The sequence below is a fragment of the Zalophus californianus genome, chromosome 6 (genome assembly GCF_009762305.2).
Source record: "Zalophus californianus isolate mZalCal1 chromosome 6, mZalCal1.pri.v2, whole genome shotgun sequence".
NCBI classification, from domain to species: Eukaryota; Metazoa; Chordata; class Mammalia; order Carnivora; family Otariidae; genus Zalophus; species Zalophus californianus.
In genome coordinates this window covers 76,244,465-76,266,465 of record NC_045600.1, presented here as the reverse complement: position 1 = coordinate 76,266,465, position 22,001 = coordinate 76,244,465, and the positions used below count along the sequence as shown (strand labels likewise).

At 41.6% G+C, this 22,001-nt stretch overlaps 1 protein-coding gene across 1 annotated transcript in view; it reads left to right on the top strand.

Annotated features, from left to right (window-relative positions):
- RYR3 (ryanodine receptor 3) overlaps positions 1-22,001 on the top strand; it is a 523,406-nt gene that overhangs the window by 192,842 nt on the left and 308,563 nt on the right. The window contains exon 3 of the mRNA XM_027569112.2: positions 5,541-5,648. Within this exon, the coding sequence (XP_027424913.1) occupies positions 5,541-5,648 (108 nt within the window). The remainder of the gene's footprint in view (positions 1-5,540; positions 5,649-22,001) is intronic.

The window sequence follows — 22,001 nt, the reverse complement described above, 5'->3', positions numbered from 1 at the left end:
TATGGAGAATATGCAGCATCCTCTCGGATTCCCACTCTTTTCCCAGATGAGCCTACCTCTGCTGACATCTGTGGGGATACCCATACACAGTTACACAGACCTCTGCTCTCTTGTCGTCATTCTGTTGGCCCAAATGGGAGGTTCCAGTGGACAGTTTAACCAAGTGTAATTACCATCTCTGTGGTCCTTTTGATATTTGGTGTGGCTTATTCTTACTGTACCCCAGTTTTTTTGCACTCTTTTCCATCCTATAGGAACCCTGGTCATCTTCTCCATTTCCTACATTCAATTAATTGCCAGGTCTTACCTCTCCTATCTTCTCAAGATATTTCAGATTAATTCCCTTATCTCCACGTCCAGCACCATTACTTTAATTCATGCTATTGTCACCTAATAACCAGCATATGGCAACAGCTCCCTAATTTGTTTCTCTGCCTTGGTCTAGCCTCCTTCAGACTGGACCTGCAATGATCTTTCAAAGATGCAAATTTGATTAGACTAATTCCTGCATAACTTCCTTTAATGGTGTTCTATTGCTCTGAAGATGAAGTCCAAACTCCTTGACAAGGGGACTCAAGACCCTCTCAGTCTAATGCCTACTTCTTCCTCAGCCTTGTTTCTCACCTGCCTTTGCTTTCTTCCCTCTCTTTCCCCTCTCCCTCTCCCGCTCCGTCTCCCTGCCTCCATCTCCCCTCCCTAGCCTTCCACCCCAGACAAGTTTGGTTCTGTGTGCTTCCTCGCTTTCTTACTCACCCTGGGCCTTTTGAAGCATACTTTGGCAATTGTCCATTTGCTTCCCTGACACTCCACTTGACCACACAACCTTGAAGGTTGGGGACTTTGCTTTATCCTTACACATAATAAGAACCTCAAAGATACTAGATCTATAAATGAACATATGAGTTATTGATGTTCTGATTTCACTGCTCTGTGATGGATAATGTCTGACATTTGTTTCTATGTACCAGACCCTATTTTAAGTTCTTAAACATAAAAACTGCCTATGCTGAGAAATAGATACTATTATATCTCTATTTTACAAATACGGAAACTGAGACACAGAGAGACTAAGTTACTTGCTTATCCTCATTCAACTAATAAGCAGTTGAACAGATATAGGCCCTCATGGAGTCCTATGCTAGAGTATTCCCACTTAACTAATATACCCTGTATTGCTTTTTTTTTTTTAAAGATTTTATTTATTTATTTGAGAGACACAGCAAGAGAGGGAACACAAGCAGGGCGAGTGGGAGAGGGAGAAGCAGGCTTCCTACCGATCCGGGAGCCAGATGCAGGGCTGTATCCCAGGACCCTGGGATCATGACCCAAGCCAAAAGCAGACTATCAACAACTGAGCCACCCAGGCACCCCGCCCCCACAATATTGCTTTTAATTCAAAGCTATTGGTACACTTAGAGGGTGTATCATTGAGGCCTGGCTATGTGAGAACCAGATAGATTAATGGAGAATTGGAAGGAGACCCATGACAGGTCCTTTTGAATCATAAACAAGTTGGGGGAAAGGGCCCAGCCCTGCAGGTGAGTGCTCAGTACAATTTGTCTGCATCCACAGACACCACCAACCACATACTCTCAGAGAGTCTTCTAGAACATAGAGTCCGTTCATGAAGACGAGTTGAGCACTTGCTGTTCTTCACACTGGGGATACCAAAAGTAGAATGACACAGATTTTTCAAGATACCCACAATCTAGTGAAACAGACTTCACTGCATGAGAATTAGATAGGCAGAACAGAGTGTGGTTCACAGTGGAGTAGAGGGAGGACAGCCCACCCCCCCTTGTAACTGACTCCCTCTTCCTTTGCCCCAAAGCCTGGCTAGTACAAGCCAGCACAGTGCTGAGTGCATATTGTGAGGTGCTAGGCAGAAGAATGCTATGTGAATTCGACAGCAAGAGTATCAAATTCCCACCATCTTGCTTTTAGTAAGCCTTCGAAAAACACTGCTGGTGCAGTGAGGAAGATATTACCTAGTTTTATGGACCACAGAGAGTCCACAGGCTTTCTCTTCTACTGCTTTCCACATCATGGAGCTAAATGAATACCTAGTTTCTGGCTTTGGCAGGGCCCCGGAATCTCAAGGTTTTCTGTAGGACATTTGGGAATGTAGTGCTTCTCTAGGCAGAGGACGGGGCTGGGGAGAGAGATGAAGAGCTGTTTCAGAACAGATGTCAACAGAGCCCTTCTCTCCGTGCTGAGAATCGGTAAACACGTGCCGCACAGTGACTGAGGCACAGGCTCCAGAGCCCACAGACGATGAGCCGACCTCCTGGGGGACTCTCGTGCTGCAAACAAATTAGCTTTGATGGACGAGTGGCCTTTGCTCAGTCTTGAAGAATGTGGAGGTAGGAGCCCAGGCCAGTGTGGAGTTTAATTAAGGATGGCAGCTGGTGTAGCAAGTCAGCTGGCTCTGTGCTCTGCACTCCATTTATGTCACCAGTTACTGCTTGCGGTTTGTTTTTCTCCACATACTCCTGTTGCCCTGTCTTCTCCCTTGCCACCGTCCCCATGTTGTTCTGTGTGCTCTTCGACTGGTGTGACCTTATCCCCAAGTGCAGGCTCCAGGCGAGGACCACACTCTAGAGGTAGAAAAATTAAACTGTAAGGAAACTGCATAAACCAGGGCAGGTACAGTACTCTGATTTGAGGTGCTTTCTCCCCGTGCCCACTGTCTCCCAATTACATGTGCCCATTTGTCCCAATAATGAAGTTTTGACTGCCTTGGGACTTATCCTATCTGGAGGGAAAAGAAAAATATGATCGGAGCATGTCTCATATCTGTGTTACTGGGGGTCCTCCATCAGGTTGGATGATGGCGGTGCTGGGGGAGCACACCTGTCTCCTGTCCAAGTAAACCAGAGCTAGGAAAGAAAGAAAAGTGACTTAGAATCACACAGTCCCATGCCAGAGCAGGATCTCTAGCACGTGGGTCTGTGAACGCTTAGGTCTACAGGAGAATGGACTCCATAGGGCTCTTGTAAGAGTGAGCAGGAATGTTGAAATCATTCAGTTGATGAGCCAAGTACCAACCATCACTGCAGACATTCCTGAATAGAAAATTCTCCAAATCACCTGCTTTAGTGAAGTGAAAGAGGAAGAAACACACAAACCCTAGCTCTTTTGCTGCTGCTTCTGGTGACATGAGATCCAGGTAGACTAAGGAGTGGTGAGAAGGAGGGGCATCTGGGTGGCTCCGTCGTTAGCTTCTGCCTTCAGCTCAGGTCATGATCCTGGGGTCCTGGGATCGAGCCCCACATCGGGCTCCCTGCTCCGTGGGAAGCCTGCTTCTCCCTCTCCCACTCCCCCTGCTTGTGTTCCTGCTCTGGCTCTCTGTCAAATAAATAAATAAAATCTTTAAAAAAAAAAGTGGTGGGAGGGAATCTCTAAAATTTTCTCTGATGGCATCGTATTTGGGGAAATGGAGTTAGACAGATCAATGTTCATGGCGTAAGGCCTTTCAGGAAGTGTTTTATCATACTGGATGCTACTTATTATGATGCTGTATGTGCTCTAGAAACACTTTCTGGATGTGAGGCTCTGCCCTGCATTAACAGCTGTTTGCTCGCTCACGTGCCATACAAATGAGTTAATTACCTACAGCAAGAACAGACTTTGAAAACAAAGCAAGAAATATATACAGTAAAAGCTGTTGTCTCCTGATTACAGTTTCTCCTGTAGTCATTTTCATAAAAAGAACCGGGCAATTGTGTGTTATGCCAGAATTCTAGAAGACTGGGTTTTTAGGATTTTGGGTTGTGATGACCCTGAGTAGAAACATACTTTAGAAAAGTCCTCAAAATTTAAGTGTCCCAGAGGTCTTTAGCCTTTGGGATAGGATTACCCAATCTTGGCTTGGGGGTCTGAAAACTTTTAATAAAGGGAATAGTAGGCCCAGAAAGTAGAACATCATTTTATTTGAGGACATTGAGGTTGGGGGGGGCGGTGAAGAATGCATGAAATACTTCAAAATTAAAGGAAATTTAGAGATTACCTATTTCCTTATTTTAAAAATGAAAATGTTGAAGTCAGAGGTTATCTGTGCCTTAGTAGTGGGGTTCCCTTTCCTAACCCATAAATGTAGAGTGGGGTCCCCTTTCCTAACCCATAAATGTAGCGTGGTCTTGAGTTTCTGTTGTTAGTAGAATGGTCCTAAGTATTAAACTGAGGGGTTATGCTCCATAGCTCCCATGTCAGAAAGTCTTTAACCAGAGACATTAGAATAATTTTGACTCTTTCTTTCCCAAATGACCACAGTGGGCTTGCTTTGGCTTTTAAATTGGAGCTCCATGGAAACCACTTTACCTGTCTCAGAGTTTTAGACATAGCTGTTGGTGACTTCTGGCCCTCATTCCTGTTATTCTTCTAGTGGCCATGTTCTCCAGTGTCCTACAGGAAACCAAGGCTTGGTATGTAAGTTGATTATAAGCTGTATTCCCAAGGAAAATGGCATATCAGGAAACTAGACTCTAAGCTCCTGTGGAGCAATGATGTTGTGTGTCTTCATATCTTTCTCACTACTAAGCACTGTGTTTTCTATAAATACAATACTTAAATATTTGCTGATTGAAAATATTCTGGTTGTGAAAAATATCTTTAATATTTCCATCAGTGATCAGAACAGAGTAAAGTAGACAGACTTTGGAGACAGATTGCCTGGATTTGAATCCAACTCAGCCAAATAGAAGCCATGACCTTAGGCAGGTGACGTAACTTCTCTATGCCTTAGTCTCCTTGGCTGTAAACTGGAATGTTAATAATTCCTATCTTACAGGGTGGTTATGAGGATTAAGTGAGTTAATATATTCAAAGTACTTAGAACAGTGCTTGGCACAGAGAAAGTACTCAGCATTAGCTATTACTAGTCAGTATGCGGCAAAAACTATCTTTAACTGTTGTTGAGAAGTGTTCCAGAAGAAGCATGAATATTGTATTACCTGAGCACATAATAAATCAGAGTGATTGTCGTTGGGGTCATCGGTTCTTATAGTTCTGGACATTTCTTTGTTCAGAACTGTGTTTGTGCAGCTCTTAGTTCTCTTATGCTGCAGTAGCCAGGTTTTCTTAACAAGTAAATAGATTCCCTATCATGGTCACTATTGTCTAGAGCCACATTGTGGTCTGTCCATTGCCCTCTTAGAGATGATTGTGGACGAGGTCCCAGTGGCTTTCTTCCTTTGGTCCTACCCAGGTGTCGGTGTGGATCAGTGTATCTTTCCTTTCCCTTCTTCAGCAAGACTGTATGTGTGTTCTTCTCCTGTACATACTACCAGCCACACTCAAGTTGCTCCTGACATCTTGGTCACTGTTTCCTTGAGACTTAGGGATTTTCTTCTTCTCATCCTTTAGAATCTAGCTTGAAACCCATCTTAACTTGAATAAGAGAAATTGACCTTTTATATTCCTATTCATCCATCCATCCACCTATCACTGATTCATAAGCTCTTTGCCCTTGAGATTGTTATTGTGTGATCTATCCCCAACTGATACGAGTAGTTATCCTCATTCTGTTTTTATTTCCACAGTATGTTCCTCCAGATCTCTGCGTCTGCAATTTTGTGCTGGAACAGTCCCTCTCTGTGAGAGCCCTACAGGAAATGCTTGCCAACACAGGTGAAAATGGCAGCGAAGGGGTGAGTACCTGATTTATGTCCTAGGTAGGGATTGGGACACACCACAGCCCAAAAGTGCATACTTCATTTCATTCCTCCAGGTTCGAAACAGGAAACCTTAGGATCCTTGAGCTGATCCATATAGAGATATTAAATCTTTCACTCTCTGTTTAATTCTTGTTACTGAGCAACCCTAAACCTGCTTCCTTTGGGTTAACCAAATTCCACCAGAAAATGGAAGAGATCACTGTTGATGCTGCACAAGCAGGACATAGGACCTTGAACCTACTCCCCTTTCCTAACCCATAATCCACCAGGAAATGTGAGGAGGGCATTGAGATGGAGGCTGCCTGTTAGGCCATTCTTTTCTCTTGGAAAACTCTCATCAGAGATTTATGACTGCCCCCAGTGAAGTACAACTATGTTATAGCAGTTTGGTGAGGATTTCCAGTAGAATTCAGTCTTTGACTCCCAGGACTCCACAATTTCACTCATGATGAGAAAATGTAGAGTGGTCTTGAGTTTCTGTTGTTAGTAGAATGGTCCTAAGTATTAAACTGAGGGCTTATGCTCCATAGCTCCCATGTCAGAAAGTCTTTAACCAGAGACTTTAGAATAATTTTGACTCTTTCTTTCCCAAATGACCGCATCTATTTATATCCATTTATCATCAGGTATTTTAATTCTATGGCCTGAATATCTCAAATCCAAACATCTCTCTTGATCCCCCTTAGATACCATACTAGGTGACTATCCTTTGTCTTCTGGGTTACAGCAGTAGCTTACTAACTGCTTTGTTTCCTTCTATACTTATCCACCTCTGCCGCCATTTTTTTTTCAGCTATTATAATGTTCTTTCCAAAATGCAGATCTAATCATTATACTTCCCTGTTCTAAAACCCTTTGTCTTCCCATTACCTTGAGAAAAATTCCAAATTCCTTAACTAGACATAAAACCCTTCGGGATTTGTGAGCCCTGCTCAGCTTTCCTGCCCTATCTCTCACCACTTCCCCCCAGGACACTCAGTGTTCAGCCATACTGAATTCCTTTCACTTCCTCAAACATGACAGTGCTGTTTTGCCTCTGTTCATGTGAGTCAGCTATTCCCTCCATTTAGAACAGCTTCCTCCTCCTGTCTTCCTCTGTGTAATCTCTACTTCTCCTTCATGGAACCAGTTTAAATACCAGATCTACTGAGAAGCCTTTGTTGACTCTGCAAGTCTGGGATAGGTGTCCTTGCTTGAGCAAACGTCAATAAATAGGTCTCCTCATTCTGTACTATAATTGCAAGTCTAATTTTTTGCATCCTATACTGGGGAGTAAACTGCATGTAGGTAGGAACAATTTGTAATACCTAGCACAATTTATTCTCACTTGACTCAGATGAACTCATACATAATAAAGAAATGTCTCATTTATGGTAGAAGAGATGATGACCATGGACTTAAGGGAACCAGTATTTACATGTAGGTCATCTTCCAGCTCATAGTGTGATCTTACTCAAGATTTATTATCTCTTGGGTCCATAGTGTTCTCACCTATAACATTAGAATGTTTAATTAGTTTTCTAGGGTCCTTAACAACAAACAGTGTTTGTAATTCTTCGCTCTTTTGGTTTAAAATAATATGCTTTTGTCAGCCGCCTGAGAATAGCTTTGTTCTGTACTGTAGAGCATTAACACAGGTGAGTTTTTGTTCACTGCAGTCTGTGTCTGCTTCCCCCTCACATTAACCTCAGTACCAATGCTTTCCTCCATAGGCATATACCCTTCAGCTCAAACAAATCTATTTTTAATTCTTCATTCTTTTTCCAAAACTAACAACTCATCATTTATAGACCTCTTTGGTGAGGGGGAGCTGGTTGATTTGGAATATTAGCACTTTCAGTTTCAAGCAAGAGCAGCTAGACTCTGCCTGCTTATGGCTCAAGGATAGAAATTGGGAAGGTAGAGAGAAGCTATGTTAACTGGAGAACTATCTCTTGGGCATTCTCTTACCCTGTTTTGCTCAAAAAGTGTATTTGAAAGGACTTCGTTTTCATTTAGCTTGAGTGGTTCAGGAAGTTCTGTACGTGACAAAGTAAATTCAGAAGTTCTGGTTGTAATCCTTGCTCTTCTTAATTGCCATGCACTTTAAATAATAGGCTTAACTTGGTTTGTCTTAAATAAGAATATATAGCAATTCATTTTCCAAAGAGAATGTGAAGACCAACTTGTAAGAGTGAGTACATAGTTTGGAACATAAAAATAAGACCTACTTTAAATACCAGCCATGTTGTAGAAGTTTATTCAATATAATTATATATTTTAGGGCCCATCTTTAATTTGCCATATTTAAAAACCAGTACATTAAATCTTATTGGGGGATTCATTCTCTTTGAAAACTTGAGTCCAAAATAAATGATCTGTGACATTCTTATTAAATGTTCATTGGATAACAGTAATCATCATGTTGGGTCAGACTCAAATTTCCCATGTGTCATGTTGCCTTTTTGTGCTATTTTACCAAAAATAATAGTTCCAATCTTGACATGTATCATCATCATCGTCGTCATCGACTAGGGATCTTAGAGCTAGGAGGAAGAGACTTGGAAGGAGAGCCGGAGTCTTTTGAAATTATTAAGATGTTATTTGTTGGTGGTTCTATTAACTAGCCACCTGGCTAGCAGCTTCGGCTACACTGTAACCCTCTTGGAATACTCTCACAGTTCCATCTGGGCTCTCGATCTTTACTATGAGAAATAATATTTTTATATAACCTCTTGAGTCTGTTTTGCTTTCCTGAAGTGATTTCTGTGCACATTTACCATTAGTATTTAATTTGATTTTAGACGATAATATTCAGCAGAGAAGAAAAAGAGGGGTGAAAAAAGGAAGTCAGTTAACATGACAGACCATAATGATACTCTGGGAAGCCTGGGGATGTTTGAGTGGGATGATGCTTCCTTTGTATGCCAGTCCATTCTGTTTGGAAATAGGCATTTACTGCTTTTAAATAGATATTACTTTCACTAATGATCATGACTGCCACCAAATGGGATGTCTTGAAGAGTGTAATTTTTCCTTCTAGCCATAAATTGGTCCTCATGTGGCGTGTCTGTTCACTGCTTTGCAGCAACTGAACATGTTTAAAAAATGACTTCAGTTGTTGGTTTATTCACGTGATCCGTGTACAGAAGTCTTTTTGCAAGGATTTACAGTTCTGCAGCAATTCCCCTTGCTAACAGAAACAAAGGTGTCCAGCTTTGTTTAACAACAGATTTGTTCTTGAACTGTCCTTAGCCATAGCAACTAGCTTGTGGGACCAAGCTTTACATTGAAAAGGAGAAAAAACGAGGCCAAGAACGTGTGGTGGCCCTCCAGAGTCCACCCTAGCTGAATTCATCTTTGGGTCAGTTTGACTCTGATTAAATCCTATATGGTTTTATTCTGGAGAAAATTACCAAGAGATAGATGTTTGGCACTGTGGCCAATTAAATGGCTGAAGTTTGAAGTAAAACCCCTGCATACAAATATTAAAATATTTTCACATTTTTGATTGACTGGACCTACAGTATGTGAAATACCCAGCCGCTTTTGGCAGGACGTGGCACTAAAAGAGATGTCAGCGTGTCCCCTCAGAGCCTTCAATCCCACCATCCCTTAGAAATGACTTTGAAGAGAGAGCAAGCAGCATTGGTTGTGAGAAAAGCTCCATCTTTAGAGCCAGGCAGATGGGCTTTCAGTCTGAGCTAGATGCATCAGGGGACTTCTGGGGCAAATTATTTTTCCTTTCTGTACCTTACTTCCCAAATCTTCAATATGCAACCTACCTCATGGTGTTGGGTAGAAATTAAATGATAGAAGTCTCTACATGTGCCGAAAATATATACTGGTTCCTCTTCATCTCAGCTCCACTCCCTCCTTTCATATTCAAATGCCTCACAGGAAGGAGAAGTCCATGCTATATGACCAGGTGCACAGAACTCCAAGTGGGTTTTGACGTGAATGGGCATAATGCTTCTAAAAATGAAAGGCCTTGATTAACACAATTACCAGCTGTACTCCTTCTGATAAGGGCTCTGGTTTTCTCTAAAACTTGACTTAATCATTGTTAGACTTCTACCACTTAAAAAAAAAATACCCATATAAAATGCATTAATGCTATGATTGCCCTGTTAATATTATACTTTACATAAGATGGAAGAACATGTAACATGAACACCTAAGATCATGCTTCCCTCTCATTGCTAGAATGTCTAGAATGCTAATGCACAATCAGCCTTTTAACCTTGATTGGGAAATGTGACCTGGAAAGTTATTACTTCCATAGGAACTTTTCTCACAGTTAACCTCCCTGAGAGGTAGCTCTTTAATTTCCCATATTACTTATGTGATAGTCCCAACTACTAACCCTCAAAGGAGCATCAGGCTCCTTTTATTCGCCCCTGGCTTTGGGGGGGGGGGCGGGTACTACACGCAACACAGCTGCGAGAGAAATGCACACGTGTGGCCTACAGCGCAGTTGCCATGTCTGAGGAGGATGAGCCTGCGCCTTCTGAGAATCTAGAGATTGTCTCCTGGCACCACGTGACCTTAGAACGGGCAGTAAGACTTAATCTCACGTTATGCTTGTATTCATGTAAAGGTCATTAAAGTACATGTCATGAGGTATTTACCTTGTAGTCAAGTTCAGGACGTTGATCCATTTTATAAAGTTACAGAAATGTGGCAACATTATTTAAAAAGAATCTGCGAAAGATACATCTACCCTGAGACTAGTCGGTAGTGAACAAATCAAAACAGGTGCTGCTGAGAGTTAGAAGCCCCTGGACTAAAGTCTGAACTCTAGCTGTGCCCAGAGGTAGAGATCTTGTATGAACTCATCCAGAATGAAGAAAGCTAATAGGATCCTTACTTCTTTATTCCTTAGCCCCGAATTCCCACCATTTCTAGATTGTAGGAGAGACGGGATACCCCATTGTCCAGATTTAGCCCCTCAATCTGAGGTTTTTGCCTTTCTTTCTTAGTTGTCAGCAAATAGCCAGAATGAGAATTTATTCTGGTATGTGTATGGAAAGGGAACAAGACTGATGGAGGAACTGCATACACAGTTCTAGATAAACCTCATCCCCATTGACATTTTTTGAAAGACTACACTTTTTTAAAAGAGAAATCATTTAATGAATCAAATCTAACAGTAGGCATTAGCTACACCTTTAGAATAGTACATAAGATTTCCTTTAGAGAAAAACTGCAAAGTCACTTCTGCATGTATTATGATATAAGTCCTAGGACCTGCCCACATATGCCCTAAAGCCAGGGTAGCCAGGATACGCCGAAATAGCCCCATTAGGTGTTCAAGTCCGAACTTTCTTTGCCCTCGTTGGTAAAAGCCACTGCCTCAGGCTCCCCAGGCACCTCCTCAGCACTGGCACTTGGGAGCCCACCCCCAACACGGTACCAATGCCTGTCAGGTGGTTCATTCTGGGGATATTACCCCCTGCCTAGCTCCTAATTAGAGCAGGGTGCCACGGCATTAAATTTTTACTTGACTTGGCCCTGCTTTTTCTTTTGAAGTGGAGAAAAATAGCATTCTGGTTTTGGATGCTTCCCTTTCTATTTTAACTTATAGCCAGTTGTCCATACCTGCTACAAAAATAATATTTTTGTATTTAAAAAATAATTAAATCTATTGGGTGAAATAATTCTTACATGTAAAAGCTTGGAGGAGGTTATATGTCAAAAACTACCCTTTAAACTCTGTCCTGAGTTCACTCAGATTGGCTCATCAGAGGCAACCTGTTTGAGGGATGAGCCTGGGAGGCAGATGGTTTAGGTATAGTCCTGGCACTGCCCATTGGAGGTCTGATGGCGCCAAATCTCCTACCTTCTCTGGGCTTTGGTTTGACCATCTCTAAATACTGACCCCACTTAGATGCAAAATAACTTTTTCCTGTGTGAAGGTTCCCATGCACCAAGTTAAAAAGGAAAAGCATTGCTACCTTCTTCTTGTGTGTAGCCCATCACTGATTAGCTGTGGAAATGGTAGCCTATTTGTGTTAGCCACTATTCTTGAGACCCTGGCTCCCATAATTTTAGGTAGAGTTGAATCAATGTGTTTATTCTCTTTCTCCCTTGGCGTGGACAAAGAATTTCCCAAACTCTGTCTAAGATGGAGTGATGACTATATAATTTTAATTTTTTTTTTTGAGACCTGAATCCTCTATAAATTTTCTTGTACAAGAATATGGGATATATTGGATATATTCTGTAGCTTTGACAGAACTTCTTCAAAAAGCCAGACATCATTTTCAGAAATTAAATAATCATGAGAAGCCTCCAAACTAAGGTTTTTAGTATGTTTTTGCACAGACCAAATTGTCATTAAACACATATCCCCTTTCGTCCTCCATTCTTTTCCCCTTCTTACAGTTCTCTCGCATGTTATGCTATGATTTTAAGATTTTATGCTGATAATAATGGATTTTAATGTTTCTCTGATAAGCTGACATTTATGAAAATACATGCAAATAACTCCTAATTCAGTTTTGAGCTGGCCTTTTGATAACCTAGCCAATTAAGATATGCCATCTGGAAGACCTTAGTTCATGGTAAGAAAGTACCTCTTTGGTTTAAAAAAAAAAAAAAATCTAAATGATTGTTTGCAGTATTTCTGAGAAAAAAGAAATTCCAAGTTTGCCTGATGTGGATACTGACCATTTTCTTCGGGTGGATTTTCTTATGTAAATATAATTATGAAAAAGTACTGCACACAAACTTAGGCAATAGCATGCTGCTTGCTTGTTTCTTGATGACATCAGCACTGTACAGGGGTGGGGGGGGAAGTAAAAGCAAACTTTTACATCTAATGCCACTGCTAACTTCTAGCTAAAATAACCACCTACTCACCAGGTGGGAAATCCACCCCCTTCATTCTCATTGGGGTTTTTTTTCCCCCCTACAGTAAGCACCAGTAGATTCCTCAAATTACTTGAAAGCTTTCAGCAAGACCTGCGTCCACTAAAATATCCATTTACTGTTTTGTTTTTGATTTTTGCTAGCTCAGTGACCTATCGGAATGGGTATGTTATTCACTCCTTTAATATACATGTACTTTGCATGGACAACTGACCAGCTTATCTGTAATGAACTGGGTTTCTCATGTGTGAGTGTTCAAGGCAATTTGCATTCTTCGTGCCTCTGCAATGAAAAAAAAAAAAAGCCATGCACCACACACTTCAATCTCATGGAATTAGACGTGGCTGCACACTTAAAAATTCGTTGCCAGGCAGCTTGTTGAAACTACTGCTCTCCAATTAGGAGAATGGCTCTCCTGTGGAGTCATTTTTTTCCCGTTAAGACACTGAAAGTTGTTTTTTGGAGTTTTTTTTTTATTCTGCATGTGGTCTGGAAGGCCTGTGGCCATGGGTTTGAACTTGTTAAAACGACGGAAGTGTGCAGCCTTGCCTTCACACCAGTTTCTCAGCGCTTCCGCCCTCTCCTGGTGCCATCATGGGGTTCCAGCCCTGCTGTTCCGTAGGGCTGGAATTCATCATCAAAATGGAAAAAGCTAGTTAGTCTCCCTTTCTCATCTGACATCCCCAAAATGAACCAGCAGAAGAACGAAATGTTACTTGCAACCGTTAAGAATAACCATGAAGGTTAACTAGCTTTTTACATTTCTTCATATCCCAAGTAGAAGCATTTTCAAGTGAAAGAACCCATTGAATGAATTTTTAAAGCCCCTGATGATCCAGCCCTCCCTCCCCCCCATACAGTGTTTCAGCTTTAGTGGAATTGCCTTTTCTTTGGGGAAATGGTTTCATTCTGAGTAGGGTGCCTCATATTTAAAATCGATATGGCTTTGTGATTCTGGTGTTGTTTTGCAAATGTGATAACATTTAGCCTTGCTAATGTTACACAAACCCTGGAGTTCTTTCCTTTCTTGCTGTTGACCTTCAATGCTCTGTTAGTCTAGTCTTGTCCTAATGACCTCAGTCATCCTAGAAAGCTTGGGCTTCTTCCCTATGGCTGGACTAAAGGCAGTTCCTTGTGCTGTGTTTTTGTTTTTGACATTTTAACTGCAAAAAATGTAAACATTTTTATTAAAGTTTCTTAGAGGAATGAGGAGGGATTGGGGCATCTAAGCTTTCTTGAGCCCAAGCTGTGTTAGGTAAATAGTTGCATTCTTAGGGGGGTATACTGATGAGAGACTTTGCTGAATTAAAAAAAAAAAAACAACTGTTTTGTTGGGGGGCACAGGCACAGAGATGGGTTGTAAAGATGGATTTCAGCGGCATTTTTAGGAATGTGTTTTAATTCTAAATTGTAACCTATTTGAATTTAGGTGAGATCTTTTGTGTTAAAACCCTTGCTTACCTTTTAAAAATGAAGCACATTTGGAATTCAAGAAATCCTGGGAGAATAGAAACCTTTCAGTTTATTTATTAGACGTTTCCTTTGATCGTGTAATTTACTTTTAAACAGCTGCCAGCGTTTAAATTATATATTTGTGGGGAGAATTGAATGAACTAGAAAAAAACTCCAACTTATTTCCATTTCATGAAAGTTTAATGAAGGCACCTATGTGGATATTCTGGTGAACAAAAATTGACTTGGTGCAAAAGAAATCCTGATCTCAACTGGCATGTCAATCCTCAGGGGAGTAAAAACCCTGCGACTAGTATCCCAGCCCTACGATTACTATTATGTGGTTTTAGAATGGAAGAACCTGGAATTTTGACCAGGTGGAATCAGTGGAAAAAGGAAGCAAGAATAAGAGCAAGAAGATTCAGGGGGCCCTTGGGGCAAAAAGACCTCAGAGGTCTGGGATGGCGGAATGATTCTGTTTTTACTTGTGTTTCCTATGCCTGTCCTTAGGCTGGTGCTGAGGGGGAGAGGGGAAGGTGCCTTGAAGTTGCTCTCGTGGGAGAAGGGATAGTGCCTGGCTGGGGGGGGTAGGGGGAGTTCTGGCCTATGCACTGCCACTCTCTGTCCCCTGTTGTGCCCATCCATCAGCAAATGTGGCCTCTGACCTACATCAGTGGCTCCTAGACATCTTCAGACGCTGTCCTGGGACCCCTGTCTGCCTAGGAATAAGGATTTGCAAGTCATCAGGAAAATAATTACAATATAAAATTGTATCATTAAGCTAATTTCACTAATGGAAAAGTCTACCTTTTTAAATTTTTTTTCTTAAAAGATTTATTAGAGAGAGAGAGAGAGCATGCACACACGTGCAGGGGAAGGGGCAAAGGGAGAGGGAGAGGAGAATCTCAAGCAGACTCCCTGCCAAACACAGAGCCCATTGCAGGGCTAGATTAGAGGACACTGAGATGACGACCTGAGCCGAAACCCAGAGTCCGAGGCTCAGCCGACTGAGCCACCCAAGCACTACCCTACCTTTTTTTATTTTCTAGGATTATGTCTTTTTTACAATTTTTATAGTCTAATGGTTATCAGGTTAGTTTATTTATTGGTTGGTTTATTTATGGAAATTATAGTGATAGCGTAGGTGATAGCTTCCTTCTTTCTATTTAAAAAATGCCCTTACTGGGCAAAACGTAAAATTGGCAACTATATTGATGATCACTTTGCTCCTGATGTTGAAACTGCAGCGGCTTTGGAACTTTGTAGCCCATAAGGCCTATTCTTACAAACTCCACATTCTAAGCGGTTTCCCCCGGCCACCAGACGTGTTTTGGCTTAAAAGCCGTTGCTTTACAAAAGTTGTTCTGCTGAAACCCAGAGAGGGAGTTAGTGTCCTTGTTGGTGGGACTTATTCACCCCTTCCTTGGTGGGGCACTCCAGGTCTTATCTCTGTTGCAAGTGGGATGCATTTGGAGTTTCTAGGCCCCAATTGTACATCTTTTTCGTTATCGAGAGAAAAGTGGACCTGGCAGGTTAGTAGGAATAGCCTGCTGCTGTGTATTAATGACTTGCGGCTGGAGGCTGGGTTCCCTGCTGCCATTTCTCAGTTGCTCGGCTGCCTTTATGAGGTGGGTGGAGGATGGTGGGCAGGAGAATAGAGACGTCGTTCTAAAAGAATGCATGAAGGGCTGTTCCCATGTCCGTGTGGCCAGCACCACACCGGTTTTAGCTGAAGAACAGCCTTTGGGGATTGGCTTGAAAAGGTGCTTTCTCTTCCCTAGTTCCCCTGAGTCCTGCTGTCTGGGCAGGGGGCCGGGCGCCGGCGGGGGCGGGGGGAGGGGTACCAGTGATGGAAACTCATGGCAAAGACTATTCCTGGAAGCACCTCTTTTCCTGTCTTGGGTGAGATATTAGAAAGGTAAGTTGAATGCCGTACCTTAAAAAAACAACAATTAGAAAATAAATAATTATTTAGATATATACACATTAAGTTTATGACTTGGTCTTAGGGATTTCCAGAATTATTGCTGGGGTACAAAAGGCTTCAAGTTCTGTCTTCTCAGTGGGTACCGGTAACTGAATTGTAATAACTGAGGCACCTTGAGTCAGTCTGGCGGAGAACCGTGACACTGACTTTCTCAAACCGAATGTAGTGTTTGTGGTTCAGGGGCAAGAGAAGCAAGCATTTTGCCCCAGTAGTCTACAGAACTGTCTCCCCATGATAGGACCCTGGCAACTTTATGTCCTTCCCTCTCGGGGTTTTCCTGTGCCAGCTTGGGAGAGGGACATTTTTGCAAACCCTTGTCCAATTTTAGGATTCATACACATTTTGGAAATAAAGACCTGACATGGTGGTATAATATCTCCAACTCCTATTCTTTCTCTCAGCCTTGAAATGGATCCAGTAGCTTGTTTCTAGAGATTTCCAGTAATGGGGGAAAGGGAGGGTGAATATTTAACAAGATGCATTTCAGGATCTCTTGCTCTGCTCAGGGATTGCCTTTTTTGACTCCCACACCCCATCCAGGCAGCCCCCCACCCCAGGGTGGCACAAAGGGCCTGGGGGCAAGTCTAAATAGCAGGAACTACAATTCTCTGACCTCAGGCAGTGGATCTGGGTCACCAGGAGGATGAGCAACTGCTGTTTCCCTGTTTCCTATTCCTTCCTGGCAGCAAATCCCTGATTTATGAGCTGCACTGATTTCTCTCAAAGTGAGTGAGGGAGACGGTAGGATGGCAGTACTCCTCTCGAGAATGCGATCTCGGCTTGACCTGTTTATATGAACTCCAGTTCCTGGTCTTATAACCCCAGTCCTTACCTGTAGCACGTATCCCTCATAAACTCCTTGCTGTCTCTCTCCCCAGGTGGAGCTACCTAGGCCGTGGTTGCTTCACCTCTAACATTACTTACTTCATTTGCAGTTTTTTATTCCATTGTATTAGCTTGAGCTGTTCCCACGGCAACCAGGAGCTGTAAGTTCACTCTGCTGAATTCTGGTCCTGACAGGTCCAGTTTCAACTGATCTCCTTTCACCTAATGTTTTGTGCTCACAGTAATTATAAAATACTCCTCAGGTCTGCCGGTCTCTTTCCCTCGTTTGTCTGTCTGTCCCTAAGCACTCATCGACGTGTGCACTTTTTAAAATATGTATTTTCATTTTAATTTTGTTAATGGACCTTGGTGTTTTTCTTTCTTGTGAATAACAGACATCACTCAGCATTTTCCCACATATGCGCTTGTCTTTCCAAATGTATCCCTTGTATAAGAGGAATCTATTTGTATCTGTCCTTTTTTTGATTTATTTTCCTCTGTAGTGATCTACTAAAGTATCATTCCAACAGAAGAAAAAGTTTATTTTAATTTCTTATATTAAACCGTGTTAAACTCCAATCTCTTGGGGCGCCTGGGTGGCTCAGTCGTTAAGTGTCTGCCTTCAGCTCAGGTCATGGTCCCAGGCGCTGGGATTGAGCCCCGCATCCACTTCCCTGCTCGGCGGGAAGCCTGCTTCTCCCTCTGCCCCTCCCCCTGCTTGTGTTCCCTCTCTCGCTGTGTCTCTCTCTGTCAAATAAATAAATAAAAATCTTTAATAATAAATTTAAAAAAAAGAAGCTCCAATCTCTTCTTCTGAAGAGTGATGTCGAAATTGCTGTATCTTGAGAAGCGTGCCAAAATAATCAAGACATTTCCATATTCGACATTTATCTATGTCTCATCCCGTAAGAGCTACTTTCATTTGTTTTCAGATTCTAGCACAGAATGCAGGTATATATAGCCCCAAATGATCCTGTTTTTAACAAATGTGCATGTGTCTAGCCCTCCAAACCAAAAGACTTTTATATCTATAAGATCTACTCTAAACGCTCTCACTTGATCTGGGAAAGGAATCTTGGGCTGAATCCACCTTTTCTCCACACATCCCTTTGGGTTCCTGAGCAGGGGCAGGTGAGACAACACCCTAGCCCCAATGTCCCCAGCCTCCTTGAAGCTAGGGCCACCTGGCTCCAGAAAGTCGTTTGTAGCCCTTGAGATCTTGCCAGCATTCTGTCCCAGATAGAGTTCTTACAATTTTCAGACTGGATTTAAAAAAAAAAAAAGTAAGCCCCATGGTAGTTCACCAATAAGGGACAACGGGGGTCACCATGGTAACAAATTGGTGGCAAGAGCCAAACACATTATCCAGAGTTCTCCCACCTGCTAAATAGCCTCTCTAATCTACGTCCTTGTTTTATAATCTGGTGATTGAAAAATAACATCAATATAGGACGATCATAAATTGAACTGAGAAGACTTTAAGACTATTGGAAACTGGACTGTAGATTACAGTGACCTTTCCCACACTGTGTCACCCCATTCCTTGCTTTAGTATTATTTTAGACTCACGTCTCTTTCCAAATACCCTGCATATTCCAAAATACAGTCATTGTTTTCTCTGTGATGCCCAGATCCCTTCTGCTTGGTCAGAGGGAGTGCATGGTAGCCTCCTGAAAGTTACTGCTGATGTCTTTGAGAGCATCCTTGCTCCAGTGTGGCAACAAGGCAGCCCAGACCCATCTCAATTCTTCTGTCGCAAACATGAACTTGAACAACTCTGGTTCCATTCCATGGAGAACAAGTCAGAGACGAACCTCTGGTGTTAGGGATGCATATCCCATAGCCTCCACCATGGCTAGTGGGGGAAATATTAGCATGATACCAAAGGAGAGATTACTTCAAGCACCTTAGTGATACTTTATTTTTATGAAGAACATAAAGATCACAATGTTACCTCCAATATAATTCCAGTCTCATTCAGTGTTTCCTGCCTTTATGTGAGCCCTTATTAAGCTGTTTCTGTTTCTCTGCGAGGTAACAGATTTCCTGGGGGCAAGTCTGGTACGGTGCCCTGCTTTCTCCATTTATTTAAAAAGCACCTTTGGCATACCTACTGTATGACATTTTCATCTTCTGGTTTCATGGCACCATTCTGTAGCGTGTTAAGGAAGCCCTTCCTTAGAAAGATCTTTCTTGATTCTTCAAGCTGTATAAACAATTGTAGATGAATATTGATTAGTAGGCAGTGATAGGTTACCAGGAATTTTTGTAGCTGCCTTGCTAAAGTCTGTCTGTTCCTCGGGCTCTCCCTCTCACTTTGGACTGACTCTCTTAGATAACCTGTTAGCATCTTCTGGTTTCTGGGGATCATTAGTCAGCAGCAGTCTCTCCAAGAGTAATAAACAGAGATCAGCTACAGTGTTCTTTTTTTTTTTTTAAGTGTTGTTGAAATAAAATTGACATACAATACTTGTGTAAGTTTCAAGTATGCAGCATAATGACTTGACATACATATATTGGAACATTGTTACCACAGCAAGTTTAGTAAATAACCACCATCTTATGTAGTCACAAAAAAATTTTTTTCCTTGCGATGAGAACTTTTAGGATGTACTCTTAGCAACTTTCAAATATACCATATAGCAGTGTTACCTATAGTCATCAATCATATTGTACATGACATCCCCAGTACAGATTTATCTTATAACTGGAAGTTTGTCCCTTTTAACCACCTTTACCTAATTACTACTTCTGGTAACCACAGATCTGATCTCCTTTTCTATGACTTTGCCTCTTTTTAGATTCCATCTATAAGTGAGATTATACAGTTTTGTTTTTCTCTGTCTTATTTCCCTTAGCATAACACCCTCAGGGTCCATCTATGTTGTCACAAATGGCAGGATTTCCTTCTTTTTGTGACTGAATATATTGTGTGTATAACATGCATACACACACCACAACTTTTTAATCCATTCATCTGTCGATGGACACTTAGGTTGTTTTCATGTCTGGACTATTGTTAATAATGTTCACAGCGGTGAGCATGGGGGTGCAGATATCTCTTCAATGTAGTAATTTCATTTATACCCAGAGGTGGCATTGCTGGATCATATGGTGGTTCTATTTTGAATTTTTTGAGGACCCTCCATACTGTTTTCCACGGTGGCTGTATCAATTTACATTCCTACCAACAGTGCACAAGGATTCCCTTTTCTCCATATCCTTGCCGGCTTTGTTATCCCTTGGAGGTTTTTTTGCCAAGGGGGGATGATAGCCACTTAGATGTGAGATGACCTCTTATTGTGGTTTTAATTTGCATTTTCCTAGCAGTTACTGATGTCGTACACCTTTTCATGTATCTGTTGGCCATTTTCATGTCGTCTTTGGAAAGATAGGTCTATTTGGGTCCTTCGCTTATTTTTTAATTGGATTATTTAAGGGTTTTTTTTTTTTTTTTGCTATTGAGTTGTCTGAGTTCTTTATACATTGGATATTAACTCCTTATCAGATACATGATTTGTTAATATTTTCTTCCATTCTGTAGGTTGCCTTTTCACTTTGTTGTTTTTTTGCTGTGCAGATTTTTAGTTTGACATAGTCCCACTTGTTTCTTTTTTTCATTTTGTTGCTTGTACTTTAGGTGTCATATCAAAAAAATCCATTGACAAGACCTATATCCAAGGAGTTTTCCCTATGTTTTCTTCTAGGAGTTTTGTGGTTTCAGGTCTTACATTTAAGTCTTTAATCCATTTCAAGTTAATTTTTGTGAGTGGTATAAGACCGGGATCTAGTTTTGTTCTTTACATGTTTTTTTAAAGGTTTTATTTATTTGACAGCGTGCACACCAAGCAGGGGGAGCAGAAAAGGGAGAGGCAGGCTCCCTGCTGAGTAGGGAGCCTGATGCGGGGCTCAATCCCAGGACTCTGGGATCATGACCTGAGCCAAACACAGTCGCTTAACCAACTGAGCCACCCAGGTGCCTCTGTTCTTTACATTTAAATATCCACTTTTTCCAGCATCATTTATTGAACAGACTATGTTTTCTCCAAGTATTCTTGGCTCCCTTGACAAGTATTAGTTGTCTGTGTATGTGTGGGTTTATTTCTGAGCTCTCAATTCTGTTCCATTGGTCTATGTATATCTGTTTTTACGCCAGTACTATACTGTTTTGATTACTTTGTAATAAAGCTTGAAATCATGAACTGTGGTGTCTGCTGCCTCGTTCTTCTCTCCCGGTATTACTTTAGCTTTTGGGGTCTTGTGTTGTTCCATATAAATTTTAGGTGTTTTTTCTAGTTCTGTGAAAAATGTCATTGGAATCTCGATAGAGATTGCATTGAATCTATAGATAACTTTGGGTAGTATAAACATCTTAACAATATTCTTCCAATCCAGGAACACAGAAAACCTTTGCATCTATTTGTGTCGTCTTTGGTTTCTTGTATCAGTGTCTTACACTTACCAGTCTAAACAACTTTCACCTCTCCTTGGTTAAATTTATTCTTTTTTTTTTTTAAGATTTTATTTATTTATTTGACAGGGAGAGAGACAGTGAGAGAGGGAACACAAGCAGGGGGAGTGGGAGAGGGAGAAGCAGGCTTCCCACGGAGCAGGGAGCCCGATGCAGGACTCGATCCCAGGACCCTGGGATCATGACCTGAGCCGAAGGCAGATGCTTAACGACTGAGCCACCCAGGCACCCCGGTTAAATTTATTCTTAAGTATTTTATTGTTTTTGATGCTATTGTAAATGAGATCCTTTTCTTTATTTTTCAGATAATTCATTGTTTGTAATGTTATTTTCAGTGCCAAGTCACCACGTTACATTAATGGTAACTACCAACCCCACTGAGAAACGATTGATTGATTGATTTTTCTCCAGCCATTGAAGGAGGCAAATGTCAGCACAACTGGAGTTGAGTTTTATTTTGGGGTTCGGATTGTGAACCATACTCCACGTTTCTGAGTGGCTCCCCTCCTCCTCTCACAGATCACTGTTGCTAATTTTAATATCTCTTCTTTCCCTTGCCCAGCGAAGCTTCTCTTGCGGCTCAAGGGAAGTTGGGTTTTACTGTCAGTCTTAGTAGGTTATCCTTCCAATGCCAGGGTGATGAATTTACTCTCTGCACAATGGGGAGAGGGCTTTGCTCTATCCATTTCCTGGCTTCCAGTCAAAGATCAGCAGAGAAGACTTCTTTTTAAAAAAACAA